Source organism: Vigna radiata, unplaced genomic scaffold (genome assembly GCF_000741045.1).
Source record: "Vigna radiata var. radiata cultivar VC1973A unplaced genomic scaffold, Vradiata_ver6 scaffold_456, whole genome shotgun sequence".
NCBI classification, from domain to species: domain Eukaryota; kingdom Viridiplantae; phylum Streptophyta; class Magnoliopsida; order Fabales; family Fabaceae; genus Vigna; species Vigna radiata.
Genome location: NW_014543422.1, coordinates 56,935 through 71,782, shown reverse-complemented (window position 1 = coordinate 71,782; position 14,848 = coordinate 56,935). Strand labels below are relative to the sequence as shown.

General features: G+C 35.9%; 1 protein-coding gene across 1 annotated transcript; it reads right to left on the bottom strand.

The window, feature by feature from the left end:
• Nucleotides 1–1,695: 1,695 nt before the first annotated feature.
• On the bottom strand, nucleotides 1,696–11,450 carry LOC106754366 (geranylgeranyl transferase type-2 subunit beta 1-like). The gene is made up of 4 exons (XM_014636376.1): nucleotides 11,336–11,450; nucleotides 10,243–10,309; nucleotides 2,256–2,404; nucleotides 1,696–1,922 (listed from the first exon to the last, which is right to left on the bottom strand). The coding sequence occupies exons 1-4, from the start codon at nucleotides 11,448–11,450 to the stop codon at nucleotides 1,696–1,698; spliced, it is 558 nt and encodes a 185-aa protein (XP_014491862.1).
• Nucleotides 11,451–14,848: the final 3,398 nt, after the last annotated feature.

The following is a 14,848-nucleotide window of genomic DNA, read 5'->3' as shown; positions in this document are numbered from 1 at the left end:
TGATTCGAGATTTTAAAAATCTCATAACAAATTACCGTCAAAATCTTTCGGTTCATTCTGTCTGACACCTGAATCCCACTATTTGACTGAATTAATTGTCCTAACATCTTGCTCTAAATATCATCTTTCATTTTGGTAAAAGAATGAAGAAGAAAGTCCGGGATATTACTAAAGTAATATATATTTCGATGTATTACTTACACAAAAAGTTATAATTAATCTATAATTAATTAAAGATGCCTTTTGTTATAATAACAATTGTAATAATAAATTATTGTTAAAATAATATTGAAAACAATAAATAAACTATTAATACTAAATAAAATTGTTTTACTTTCTACTAATTTTCAGTAATTTCAGATTAATCTGAAAATTTGTCATTCCCTGTTCTAATTCTCTTCATTATTTTTGTACTCTTTGTTTTTCCATCACTCCCTCTGAACAAAGGCATAAAATTAAAAAGTGAAATGCACTCCGAATTTAATAAAGTTAAAACGAAATTGTATTCTAAAAATCAATTTGTTAAATAAAATAAAGGGGTCATGCATTTCTCTAGATACTGCATAGGATTAAAATTCCTGTATGTCTAGAAAGATAAGATGTGAGTCAATATATGCAATTTTGTAGGGCACCATTTCCTTCCATTTATAAAAAAAGAAAAAAGAAAAAAAAGTCTTTTGTGATTGCAACAACTGCACAGAATTTTGTAGCTGCAAAATTATTTCAGAAAGCATAACAAAACAATTTATTAATCTGCATTAATTGGATGCAGCAGAGCCGACAGTTCAGTTTATCAACTGCACGTGATCTATGGAGAAATTTGATTTACAAATATTTCATTTTAAACCATTATAATAAGATTATTTGTTTTACCATCCTTCATTTATTTTCTCTTTTTATCATTTTCTTTCTCTCCTTTTCTTCTTCTGAATTGAGTTTATCTGGTGGAAATGTTATCAGCATCGAAAATATGTATGAAAAAGCTGAAAACTAAGATGAACTTGTCTGTCTCATGCAGATTCATAATTGAGTAATTGATATACACGTATGTGTACACGTATGTGGGTATGTATGATGTAGGAGGCGTAGGGCGGCACCTTAACCATGGAAGTCGTAAGGCCCAGTACGACGAAGGCCTTCATACCCAGATACCCACTTACCTTAATATAAAAAGTTACTCAAACATCATAAATTCTTCCAGGGAAAAAACACTAATTATTCACATAAATACTACAATGTGCTATTATTTTAAAAGGTTTGCAATTCTTTTTGTTAAAAATTAGGCTTAAATGCTTATTTCGTTCCCATGCTAAGAAGTGAATTTCTGTTTAGTATTCAGTTATAAAAATGTATTTATTGAGTTCCAAAATTATAAAAATTGTATAAATGAAATCCCTTCCGTTAAATTGGCTTAAACAGAGTTAACTCTGCGCTGACGTGACTATAAAATTTGACAAAAGAAGACAGACAGAGAGGTGGAAGTGCAGGGCAAAGACATCCATGGCAGAGGAAACAGAGAGGTACACCTGCTCCAAGCTTCTCATCCCAAAAGCTCACATTACAAAAGAACAACCCATTTTCGTGAAGCCCACTTGTTTTCCCACCCACTTCCACCTTGTCGTCACCGACGGCCTCACCGCCTGGCATTGCCATCGTGCATCCATTTTCGTTCTTTTCTCATTTTCAGCTACCCATTTACGATTCCTTGCAAAAACAATCTTCAAGTTCTGATTTTTCTTTTCTTTTTAATTTCAAGCATCGAAGGAGGAGGTGAAAAGATTTGCTCACATGAGGAAGTTTCTTAGGATGCCCATTCAGACTTCCAGATTTAACCTGTCGCTTACATAACCACCAACCTAGTAGGTCCTTGTCAACAAGATCTAGTGACCCCGTTATGGCAAGGGCTCCCACACAATAGAAAACTAACAATATGAAAAGCAAATATTTTACAAGGAGTATATTCCCAGATGATGATCGATGAATTAATGAGTTTTCACTTAAACAACATTTAAACTACAAGAAAACTACTATAAATCAAATATTAATTTTTAGAGCTCTCTTAGTGTGCTACCTAGGATAGGATTAAACAGATTATCCATAACGTCAGAAAATATATTCCAATTTAAATTATGCCCTTCATGTGGGGAAGAAGTGAAGAACATAATTGTTGAAGGGAACAGTGGGATTAGTACATTCATTGAGTAAGTGATAGAGAAATTAATAATTTAAGTAAAGATCATGATAATATTACATACTTTGACCAACATGAGATTCCCCACCAGGGGTGCAACCAAAACCACCATCCATATTTTTGCAACTTATAATGTACTTCACAGCTTTCTCCACATTGATTTTGTCCAAGCAATGTAATATTGATAAGCAACAAATAGCAATATATGAGAACCTACGACAAACAATTCAGTGGATTTTAGTTAAAAAAACGATAAGCTCTTACACACTCAATAACGAATATGTAACTTTGTTAAGCCACTGGCAAGTGTACCAGATCGTTATCAAGTAATATAATTGGTAAACCCAATATCATTCTTCCCAAAGGACTCTTAGGCCTTTTCATGTAAACAAATCGCGTAAGACTTCAGAAAAGAATTTAATTTGGTGGTTATATGCAAAGAACAAAAATAAACATGCAAATGCAGTTGATTCAATTGGTTTTAAGAAACTATGGATGAATGGTGTTGTTGGGGTTTACAATTTCATCTTACCCACTCTCATATATCTACTCTTCTTATTTACTTCACTTATTTATCCAATTTCCATGCAAACTTTCTAGTCTACCCTTAACCCAATCCCTTGGTGAAAAGAGCCTATTATTAATTACCGGCTTGCTATCCCTACCCTCCCCTAGTAACCAATAATGCTATGCGATCGGAAGCAAATACAATTGACGGTCCTACCCCTATCCCTAGGCGATATTAGCATAATCAAGGAATTTCTCACCAGTTCATGACATTACCGTACGTCCCCATATCGATAAAGACAAATAACTTTTAATGAATGAGTTAAACAATAAAAGCATTAAAGCAAAGATGAGAACCCAACAATTGATAAATAAGTATATGACAAGCATATGAAATAAATAAGAATTTGAATATATGAGAGTTTCAAAAGATTACATTGTTCCCCAACAACAAAGGGTTTAGTTCACCATAATCATGGTGAAACTAGATGAAATATGATGAAAGAATGGAAGAGATAACCCTAAACTTGGTTGATTGGAGCCTAAGAATCCAAGGAACCTCCTCCAAGGTGTGTGGAATAGCTCTGGACGTTTCTCTCTGCCAAAAGAATCCTCTTCTAATTCGCACTGGGGCTATATATAAGCCCAAAAAGATAACAGAAAGATTATAGAATCTAGCTAATAAAAACAGACAACCGCCCAGGCGCCTAAATTCACCGCTCAACGGTTTGCCTCTTGCCGCTTTGACCGCTCAGCGGTTAGTTTTGCCGCTGAGCGGTTTCTCTCTAATCCCTCTAAGCGCTCAGCGGACCATTTTGGCGCTCAGCGGCTTGCTTGACCATTCTTTTCACCATTTTTCTCCTTCTTTCATGGGTCTATGTCCACCTTGCTTCACTTCCATCTTCAATTCACCTTATAACCCTGCAAAACAATGTAAAACAAGCATAATATCTCTAAAACCGACTCTTGACTCTCACAAGACTCAACTAAGTGTTTTACTTGATTTAAAGCTCATTCTAAGCCATAAAGGGTGTGTTTTATTATTAAATTTAAGTATGAAAATAACGGTTTTTAGACCGTTATCACAACCCCAAACTTAGAACTTTGCTTGTCCTCAAGCAAACAAGACAAAACTTGGCTTTCCACTTCATCAAATCATTCACACTTTTCAAAATTCCTTTTTCTCACAACAAGTTATTATACAATTCAGATTTCAATGGAATCCTACAAAGATGCATGCATGCTTTCAATCCAATTTAGTTCACATAATCAATCTTTGTCCAACAAATGTTTTGTTCATGAATGATCAATCAACTAAGCATAGATGTAAACATAGATTTAGCAATTCTCACCAAGCAAGTGTTTCACTCAATCACTCAAGTGTTTAGGAGGTCACTCTACTCTCTACTGTTCACATGTCACATAAAACAATATTGTCATTCATCTAAAACAATCGAAATCTTCACATGCACATGTCATCACAAGGACTTTTTCCAAGGCTTGTATTGTGGCTGGGCTATCAAGAAATTTGGTTTTTCTGGAATACAAAATCCTTGAGTTAAGAGAGTTTAAATCATCATTCAAAGTTCAAGCACACTCTCTTTTTAACCAATCTCACTCATTCCCAACTTCTTCCCTTTTTCCTTTTACATTGAGTTCACTTTTCATGCTTATTCTCTTTTCTTCTTTTCTTTTCTTTCTCATGCATTTTTCTTTTTCATCTTTTGAACTCAATGCTTTTTCTTTTGCCTTTTAATTTCCCCATACAACCCAAACTTGAACCTTTTCAACACATATAATTATTTTCAACCCAACTCAAGGCAATTCAATTCAATCAAGGGTTTTCATACTGTTTAAGGCCAAGGTTCAAAAAGGGTATATCATTTAAAATTCTTTGGGTGAAAATTTTGCTAAGTAAGGGCTTTCCAAGCATGGCCTTGATCATATGACATACACATGCAATTCACTCAATTATCAAGATTAAGTCAATATCATTCATGATTCCCTGTAAATAGTGCACACAAGAATAAAACTTTGAAGCTCAATACCTCACACAATCATGCTTTCTCACTTCTCATTCATGGATCCTGCTTAGCATCAAAATCACAATCATGAATCACTTACTCATCTGTTCACATAATTAGTGAACCATCAACCTGAATATAAACATTCACACATTCTCAATCATCATCCACAATCAATCATCAGTAGTAAATAACTCATCGTGCAATAAAATTGAACCATTATCCGAATAAGTGTACAAGCCAAGCATAAACACAAACATAAACTTAACCTATACTACTAATTCAAAGTACAAAGAAAAAGAAAAATAAAACCTGGGTTGCCTCCCATTAGCGCTTGTTTAATGTCACGAGCCTGACCCAAACCTTTCTAGCACTTTTAGTAAGTGCATACCTTTCCAACACCCTTCAGTAGGTGTGCTTCCCTGTATCCCTCAGTAGATACCTAAATCTTTAAGCATCCCTCAGTTGATGTTATCCTAGTAGCATTCATCAGTAAATGCTGATAGTGACATCCATCAGTAGATGTCTATTCATCGTCCTCTTTCATAACAACATCCATCAGTAGATGTTGTAGAAGCATCCATCAGTAGATGCTATCATCACTGCCATCAAAAGCAGCATATAACGTAAAAAAGAATTAAACACACAAATAATTAAAAAGAAAAAGTTAGAAACTGGGTTGCCTCCCAGCAAGCGCTTCTTTAGCGTCATTAGCTTGACCCGGTAAAGCCCAAACACCCATCAATAGGTGTTGATATTCTATGTTGGCGTTCTTCTTTCCTTCACGACACCAACAAAATCATTAAAATTTTCTTGTCACCAACTCTAAGGATTCTCAATCTCAAGAGCGCGCTCTGTTTGCTTTGATAATCTTGACAACCCATAACCTATTTTGAAATTTCATTGGTGTGCCCGGTTTGGGTTTGTCACTTTTCACATCAGGGTGTTGGTGAACCAATTCTCCTTCCTTATCTGCCTCCTGATGATCTTGTGCTCCTAATACAAATTTTTATCTTGCACATACTAAAGAACACTGCACTAGAGCACAAAATTAGCTCAAAAATAAAAACATTAAAAGATATATATATTTTTTTATTTTAATTTTCGTTTTTTTTTCTTAATTTTTTTTATAAATAAAGATAGAAAAATAAGAACAGAAAAATAAAAACAGAAAAATAAAAATGGAAAGATAAAAACAGAAAGATACTCCCCTTTTGCTTGATATTCTTTTCTTTTTCTTCTTCCTGCTGAATTTTTTCAAAAAGTTGAGAACATCAAGCACCTGTTTCCATGTCTCAATCATAGGAACTTTAATCTCCAATTTCTTGAAGATTTCAATAAAGCACTTAAACTTCTTTTCTTTCCTATGATATTTCTTTTGATGAGGTAGAGGTTTTACATATGATCTTTTCTTCTTTCCTCTCTCCCTCTTTTTATTTTTCCTTGATTTCTTCTTTTTTATTTTGCACTTTTTTTGTTTTTTTTTCTCTCAACCACTTTTTTTTCTTTCTCCTTATCTTTCTCTCCCTCACTCAACCTTTCTGTTTCTTTCTCCTTTATCTTTTCCTCCTCTATCTTTTCCTTATTTCTCTCCATTTTTTTCTCCTTTATCTTCTCCTTATTTATCTCCATCCTTTCTTCCTTTATCTTCTCCTCCTTTCTCTCCATGTTTTTCTCCTTTATCTTCTCCTCCTTTTTCTCCATTTTTTCCTCCTCTATCTTTTCCTCATCACCAACATTATCACTTTCAGATTTAGTGGCTTGACATTCCTCCCTAGGGTTAACCTCAGTATTAACCCTAGAATTCAATATCTCATTGGAGCGACGAATCTGTATCTCCAACCTTTTATTCCTTGCTTCACTCTCTTATGTAGAGGAGAGGGTAATTTGGATAAGTCGTTCCAATGTCTCGTCCAATATGTTAATTTGCTCATTCCAAAATGATAGATGTTGCCCTAATAGTAATTGTTGATGTCGCTCTTCTGCTTGTCCATTCCAACCTTGATCCATGATTGAGTGAGGTTCCCCCAATATTTGAAATCATTTTGGTAGAATTGAGTGCCCATATAGTCAAATTCTTGTCCATACTGCATCCTACAAACATTAAGCACAAAACCCTACAAAACATTTATTAGAACAAAAATAAAAATAAACATAACAATCAAGTCAAATTTTATCAGTTTACACTACTAGATAAGTTAAACCACGAGTCCCCGGCAACGGCGCCAAAAACTTGTTAAGCCACTGACAAGTGTACCAGATCGTTATCAAGTAATATAATTGGTAAACCCAATATCGTTCTTCCCAAAGGACTCTTAGGCCTTATTTTTCATGCAAACAAATCACGTAAGACTTGAGAAAAGAATTTAATTTGGTGGTTATATGCAAAGAACAAAAATAAACATGCAAATGCAGTTGATTCAATTGGTTTTAAACTACGGATGAATGGTGTTGTTGGGGTTTACAATTTCATCTTATCCACTCTCATATATCTACTCTTCTTATTTACTTCACTTATTTATCCAATTGCCATGCAAACTTTCTAGTCTACCCTTAACTCAATCCCTTGGTGAAAAGAGCCTATTATTAATTATCGGCTTGCTATCCGTGGCCTCCCCTAGTAACCAATAATGCAATGCGATCGGGAGCAAATACAATTGGCCATCCTACCCCTATCCCTAGGCGATATTAGCATAATCAAGGAATTTCTCACCAGTTTATGACATTATCGTACGTCCCCATATCGATAAAGACAAATAACTTTTAATGAATGAGTTAAACAATAAAAGCATTAAAGCAAAGATGATAACCCAACAATTGATAAATAAGTATATGACAAGCATATGAAATAAATAAGAATTTGAATATATGAGAGTTTCAAAAGATTACATTGTTCCCCAACAACAAAGGGTTTAGTTCACCATAATCATGGTGAAACTAGATGAAATATGATGAAAGAATGGAAGAGATAACCCTAAACTTGGTTGATTGGAGCCTAAGCATCCAAGGAACCTCCTCTAAGGTGTGTGGAATAGCTTTGGACGTTTGATGAGTCGATATTTTATTGATTTTACTTAGTTTATTGTGCTAGAATTAATCAGGGAATTATGCTTAATTGTCTGGTATTTTCCCGTTTTCGCTAATAGTGCTTAATTTGACCGGAAATTCTAGTTTTAATTAATTTGAATATTTTGAGCTAATTAATTGCACTTTTAATTGCAGGAAAATTTTGGAGATATATTTTGGAGCATTGGGAGAAGGCAAAATAATTCAAGACTCTCCATTTAGACATTTTTAATTTTATTTTATTGTAATTTTAATTGTTTAAACTTTTTGGACAAACCTTTGCACATTGGGCCCATGTTAAAAAATTATGAGGGGCCCAAAATTGTAGGACACTTGCCCTAGGGTTTCCTTTTATTTTTAGGGTGGACCCCACCCTCATTATATGACACTCACGGTCCTAGGAATCAAGTGTCCAGCCGTCACTCTCTGAATTTCTCTGCTTGGCTGGAACGCTTGTTTCGTTTTATTTTTGCTTCTTGAAAGACATGTCTGCAGTGCTTGATTTTGGATGAATGAAGAATCAAATGTTCAACTTTTATTTTGTGAGTGCACGGTGATAAAATATTTCTTCCAGCACATTTCATTTTCTTTTGGATAGAAGTAGCACACTTTTCAACTTCTTTCACAGTAGTGATTTGATAGAAAATGTTTGTGTCACGACTTTGAGAGGATAAAGTGCTGAATCCATTTTTTTTTCTTCCTGATACATGATGTTAATTGCTTGGGGAATTGTGGTTTGATTTCATTTAGAATTAGTTGCACGTGCTTATTCCTTTTACCATTTACAATATTTTCTCTTTCTTTCATAACTTCATTGCATGAATGTGGGGTCACTGCTGTTGCAAGAAATTACTATTCCCTTTTGTAAAATGAAAAGAAAGTAGGTGGTGTGATGGGACTTTGGTTTTAACTTTTGCATAAGATTTTTGCTAAATCATTTTCACGGTCTGGATGGTTTCCCTTTAAGCACATTTGATTTTTATTTTCTTTCATGAGTTATAAGTATATTAGATGGGAGGCATTGAATTGATTTTCAATTTGATGAAGCAAGCAACACTAGGAAGTAGGCGCTGATGCATAGCTGCAGTAAGGCAAAGTTAATTCACTTTTAATGGAGCAATTTCTATTCCACTTTTTCATTGAAGTGATGGCTTGACTTTGGCTGGGTGTATGCGCTGGTGGAAGAAAATGTACCATCAAATTTCTTTGCTTTATTCGTAGGACCTTAATTAGGTAGAACTACATTTCACTTTAATTGAAGAAAAGAGGCAGCACACGGTTTCATGGTTGTGGGGTCTGGTGGGATATTTCTTGATTTACTTTGACTTAGAAGAATGAAAAATTTATTAGAAGGGTTTAGATGAAAGTGTACGGTGGTGGCTGGAACCATTTTGGAGCTCTTTATTTCTTTTCTTCAAGATATGCACACGGTGCATTCATTATTTTTATATTCCTTGCATTCACTTTCTTTGTTTGAAAGAGGTGGCTCACGGTTTATGATGGAAGGAATTAGGTGATGACTAATTGGATTGAAGAAGCGGCACTTATTTCCATTTGGCTCGTGCACATGGAGGTGGAACGTTCGGACGACAACAGCAAAACACACACCTCTCAGCTAGTGATAAACATTTGGAGAAGCTCATTTTTATTTTCTTTTATTTTAATATGTTGTCTAGTATTTTCGTTGGTTATAATTTAGTCGTAATGTTAGCTTTAGTATCCAACCGTTTCAATCCTGTTAGTTAGGTTTAATTTGCGCGTTTTAATTTAGTCTAATTGCATTCACAAAAACACTTTTCGCCAAACCCCCCCCCCCCTCCTTCGTGTGAGACCTGATTCTCAAACCACAGTTTGGTCCTTGAGAGACGACCTAGGAGTCATTCCCTAGCTATATTGCATTTCTCATATGCAATCAAATTTGTATGGGTCGCGACACCCATCAACGTTTCTCTCTGCCAAAAGAATCCTCTTCTAATTTGCAATGGGGCTATATATAAGCCCGAAAAGATAACAGAAAGATTACAAAATCTAGCTAATAAAAACAGACAACCGCCCAGGCGCCTAAATTCACCGCTGAGCGGTTTGCCTCTTGCCGCTTTGACCGCTCAGCGGTTAGTTTTCCCGCTGAGCGGTTTCCCTCTAATCGCTCTGAGTGCTCAAGGGACCATTTTGGCGCTCAGCGGCTTGCTTGACCCTTCTTTTCACCATTTTCTCCTTCTTTCATGGGTCTAAGTCCACCTTGCTTCACTTCCATCTTTAATTCACTTTAAAACCCTGCAAAACAATGTAAAACAAGCATAATATCTCTAAAACCAAGTCTTGACTCTCACAAGACTCGACTAAGTGTTTTACTTGATTTAAAGCTTATTCTAAGCCATAAAGGATGTGTTTTACTATCAAATTTAAGTATGAAAATAACGGTTTTTAGACCGTTATCAATCTTAAGAGCAATACAGCGTATGAACTTCACCCCACATATCCCCTGAAAAGGATCCATCTTCGTTTTGCAGGCTGACAATATCTGACAGATATTAAGTAACAAAAATCCAGTATCCTTTTTTCACTGATGTAATTGTAGTAACTAATCCATCAAACTCCACTAAAAATCACAATAAAATCTTTTCATCTATCTTTCTAAAAAGCACAACATGATAACCAGCTAAAGCTTCCTGATATAAAACATAGATATACTATTTAAAAAACTACAAAAAGAATAAAGTTTCTACTGTGTCAGAAGAAGATTGCAAAAGTGCAAATCAACTCAAGTAATCAATTGATTCAAGGTAAGTATACAAAAGGAGACCCCTAAGCCTTCTTATATAGCCTTTGGAGTGAGCTTAGAGACTAGATCTAGGAGATGTGGGACATTTGAGTGAGGAGGCCGGTCAGCAGGTGCTACACATCCTCTAGGGGCTTTTGAGTCCCACATTGCTTATATCTCTCCACTCCAAAGGGTTTATAAGGCAACTAGTTCTCCTATAGTTCAAAACATGAAAGCTAACTATGTTATCTTGTACTACACGCCTAGGACGTGATACAAGAAGGTCTAGCACCATAGGACCTATCACAAGAGGGATGGCCAAAAAGCTTCAAGATGAGTATTCTCCACAAGGTCAAGTACTCTTTGCTATTTTTGGATGGAAGCTTGGAGACCAAGGAGATGATACAAATTTGCCAAAACATGGAGAAGGGTAAAGTGGACATTTCCACACAAGGAGGGGTGTGCTTAGCTTTCCATGGAGCGGCATTAGTAATTGAATTTCCTCCACATGTAAAACTCATTTGTCACGTGCTTCATAAGGCTTTCTAGAAGCCAAGCATCTTTAACACATGTTGAATTAGTTGGATCTGAGAATTTCCTTTGATGAGGTCGAGAGGTTCATCTATAAAACCTCTTGGCATAGCTTGTATGAATACTTTTGGATGATAGTACGAAATCTCTGCTCAAATGCATTGTCAATTCTCCTTTCCAAGAGTCACTCCATGCTTTGTTTCCTCCCCTACAACTTCCTTCCATGTGTGAGGGCCGTCTGAGTTGTAGCCACACCATACAAAGCTTCCTCCACTCCATTTAGCCATCCTAAATCACTCTCTTCCGCTGCCATAAACCCAAACACCTCCGTTGCAACTTCTTCTTTGCTGCCAGATTCGAAATCATCCATGGAACAGCTTCTACCGAGGCTCCTCATCTGATTCTGGTTGCATTCTACCGTCTACAAGCATCACTCCTCATGGATCTGAAGAAGCACACCTAGCGTGAACGTATCAGGACGCCTACTTCCTCTTCTTTTCTTTTTAAGACCAAGCCATGGAGAGTCCCACATTTCTTGTTCTTAAAGAGAAAGAAGAGTTTATAAGTGTTTATTCACTAGAACTAAAGGAAAGAAATCAAAGAGGCAAATACATGCCTATGAAACCTATTCTACTTTTTTTTTTGTACAAATGTATAAAGAAGACAAGAAGTAAAACGATTTCCTTTAGCCATGCTTCTTATCATCCTTTTATTCTCTTCATTACTTGGCCTATCCATGATCACATCATCCCCCCCAGGTTGGAGACCAGGTTGGAGAGGATTCAACCACAAATCTATCAAATCTGCAAAATGAGGAAGATCAGCCACATTAAAAGTAGGATGTACATTATAAGTGTCAAGCAAATCAATCTCATATGCATTATCATTTATTTTGCATAGGACTTGAAAAGGACCATCTCCTCTAGGATTGAGTTTGGATTTCTATTGCGAAGGAAATCTATCCTTGCGCAAATGAACCCATACCCAATCACAAGGAGAGAAAGTAACCTTTTTCCTACGCTTATTGACACTAGATGCATGCTTTTGATTGGTGTGTTCAATGTGCTTCTTAACTCTACTATGCAAATCTTTAATGAATTGATCTTTGGACACACTATCTAAACACATGGACTTAAGGTTAGGAATGGGAAGAAGATTCAATGGAGTGAGGGGGTTAAACCCATAAACAATGTGAAAAGGAGAATAACTGGAAGTAGAGTTGACAACCCTATTATAAGCGAACTCAATATGGGTAGCAACTCTTCCCACTGGCGTGGATTGCCCTCAAGACAACATCTCAACAATTGACCATCAGTTTATGGATGACAAGTGGTAGAGAAAAGAAGTTTAGTGCCCAACTTGTTCCACAAAGATCGCCAGAAATGACTAAGGAACTTCGAATCCCTATTAGAAACTATTGTCTTAGGCAAACCGTGCAGACATACAACCTCTCTAAAGAATAAGTTTGCAATGTGGACAACATCATCTACTTTGTGGCAGGGAATAAAGTGTGTCATCTTTGAAAAACAGTCCACTACCACAAAGATAGAATACATCCCTCGTTGTGTCCTAGCTAAACCCAAAACAAAATCCATAGAAATGTCAACACAAGGACTACTAGGCATAGGCAAAGGAGTGTACAAGCCATGAGGGTGGGTGGTAATTTAGCATGCTTACATGAAATGCATTAACTACAAAACTTAGCTACATGTTTATGCATGTGAGGCCAATAGAAATGTTCATGAAGAATAGCTAAAGTTTTTGTAATCCCAAAGTGCCCCATCAAACCTCCCTCATGTGCTTCCTTAATTAAGAGAAGGCGCAATGAACTCTTAGGCACATAAAGGCATTTATTTTTAAAAGGAAAGCCATTATTAATGAAAAAAATCCTTGTGTGGTCCATGAGTGCATTGTTCAAATAAAGAAGAGAAATCATTATCGTCTTGGTACAATTCCTTTATGTGATCAAACCCAAGAAATTTGGTTTCAAGAGTAGTCAATAGAGTGTGTCTTCTTGATAGTGCGTCCGCAACTATATTAGAAGAACCCTTCTTGTGTTTGATTACATAAGGAAATTGTTCTAAGAACTCCACCCACTTAGCATGTCTTTTATTGAGTTTGCCTTGACTTTTCAAATGTTTTAGAGTTTCATGATCACTATGGATCACAAACTCTTTTGAAAGTAAGTAATTTGCAAAGCTCGAATGAGAGCATATAATTCCTTATCATATGTGGAATAATTTAAGTGACTCCCTTTAAGCTTCTCACTAAAGTAAGCAATAGTGTGTCCTTCTTGAAGAAGCACGACCCCAATACCAACATTAGAAGCATCACACTCAACTTCAAATGACTTAGAAAAGTCAAGTAAGGCTAAAATGAGAGCATGAGTTAACTTGTCTTTAAGGACTTGAAAACTCTTTTGCTGCTCATCCCCCATTTAAAACCTACATCCTTCTTAATTGTGTCACTTAAAGGAGTGGTAAGAGAAGAGAAATTAGGCACAAAGCAATGGTAAAAGTTGGCTAGGCCATGAAAACTCCTCACATCCTTGATGTTTTGAGGAGTAGGCCACTCCCTAATAACATCAATTTTGGAGGAGTCGACTTTAACTCCTTGAGAGCTAATAACAAAGCGTAGAAAAACTACTTGCTCCATGCCAAAGATGCACTTCTCTAAATTAGCAAATAATGAAGCCTCCCTTAAGGCTTGAAGAACACTCCTAACATGTATGCAATGGTAATCTAAAGACACACTATAAATGAGAATGTCATCAAAATCGACCACTACATATTAGCCTATGAAAGGTCTTAGAACATGATGCATGAGATGCATGAATGTGCTAGGAGCATTAGTCAAGCCAAAGGGCATGGCAAGCCATTCATATAAGCCAAATTTGGTCTTAAAAACGGTTTTTCAGTCATCCCCTTCTTTGATTCTAATTTGATTTTACCCGCTCTTAAGATCAATTTTGGAAAATATGGTGGATCCATGAAGCTCATCTAATAAATCATCTAACCTAGGAATGGGATGTCTATACTTAATGGTGATGTTATTAATGGTCCTACAAACAGTGCACATGTGTCATGACCCATCTTGCTTAGGAACAAGTATGACTGGCATAGCACATGGACTCATGCTATCTCTAACCCACCCTTTTGACAACAAACCCTTTACTTGGCTTTGAATTTCTTGGGTTTCCATGGGATTTTTTCTATAAGCTGGACGGTTTGGAAGAGAAGCTCTTGGTATAAAATCAATTTGGTGCTCAATTCCTCGAAGAGGTGGTAAACCTTTTGGAAGATCTTGAAACACATCTTGGAACTCCTCTAACAAACTATCTAGCTTGGAAGACTTAAGGATAGAGTGGATGTGAGACACTGGTTCGGAGCAACACAAAATATAGGCTCCTTGTTGTCAATAACTTTAATTACCTCTTTATGAGAGATGAGGAGTATTGACAAATTGACAAGCGTTCCAAATCGTACAAGTAATATAAATGGTAAGACCAAGTATCGTTTTCCCAAGAGACTCGAAAGGCTTTCTCGTTCACGTGAATTAAAATAATAAGACTTGAAAATAAAAATTAATAAATTGGATTTGAGAACAAAAATATTAACATACAAAATAAAGTTGATTCAATTGACAAAAGAAAACAATGGATGAATGGATGTTGTTGGGGGTTTACAATTTCATCTAATCCGTCCTCTCTTATCTACTCCTCTTGAATATTAGTTTGATCAATTAATTGTTATGCGACTTTCTTAGCCT

Coding starts and splice junctions, on each gene's coding strand:
- LOC106754366 (XM_014636376.1), bottom strand. CDS start 11,450: ATGGATGATTTCGAATCTGGCAGCAAAGAAGAAGTTGCAACGGAGGTG. Junction 10,310..11,335: donor AGTGGAGGAAGCTTTGTATG/GTGTGGCTACAA, acceptor AATATCTGTCAG/ATATTGTCAGCCTGCAAAAC. Junction 1,923..2,255: donor GGAATCTCATGTTGGTCAAA/GTATGTAATATT, acceptor TCATATTGTTAG/TTTTCTATTGTGTGGGAGCC.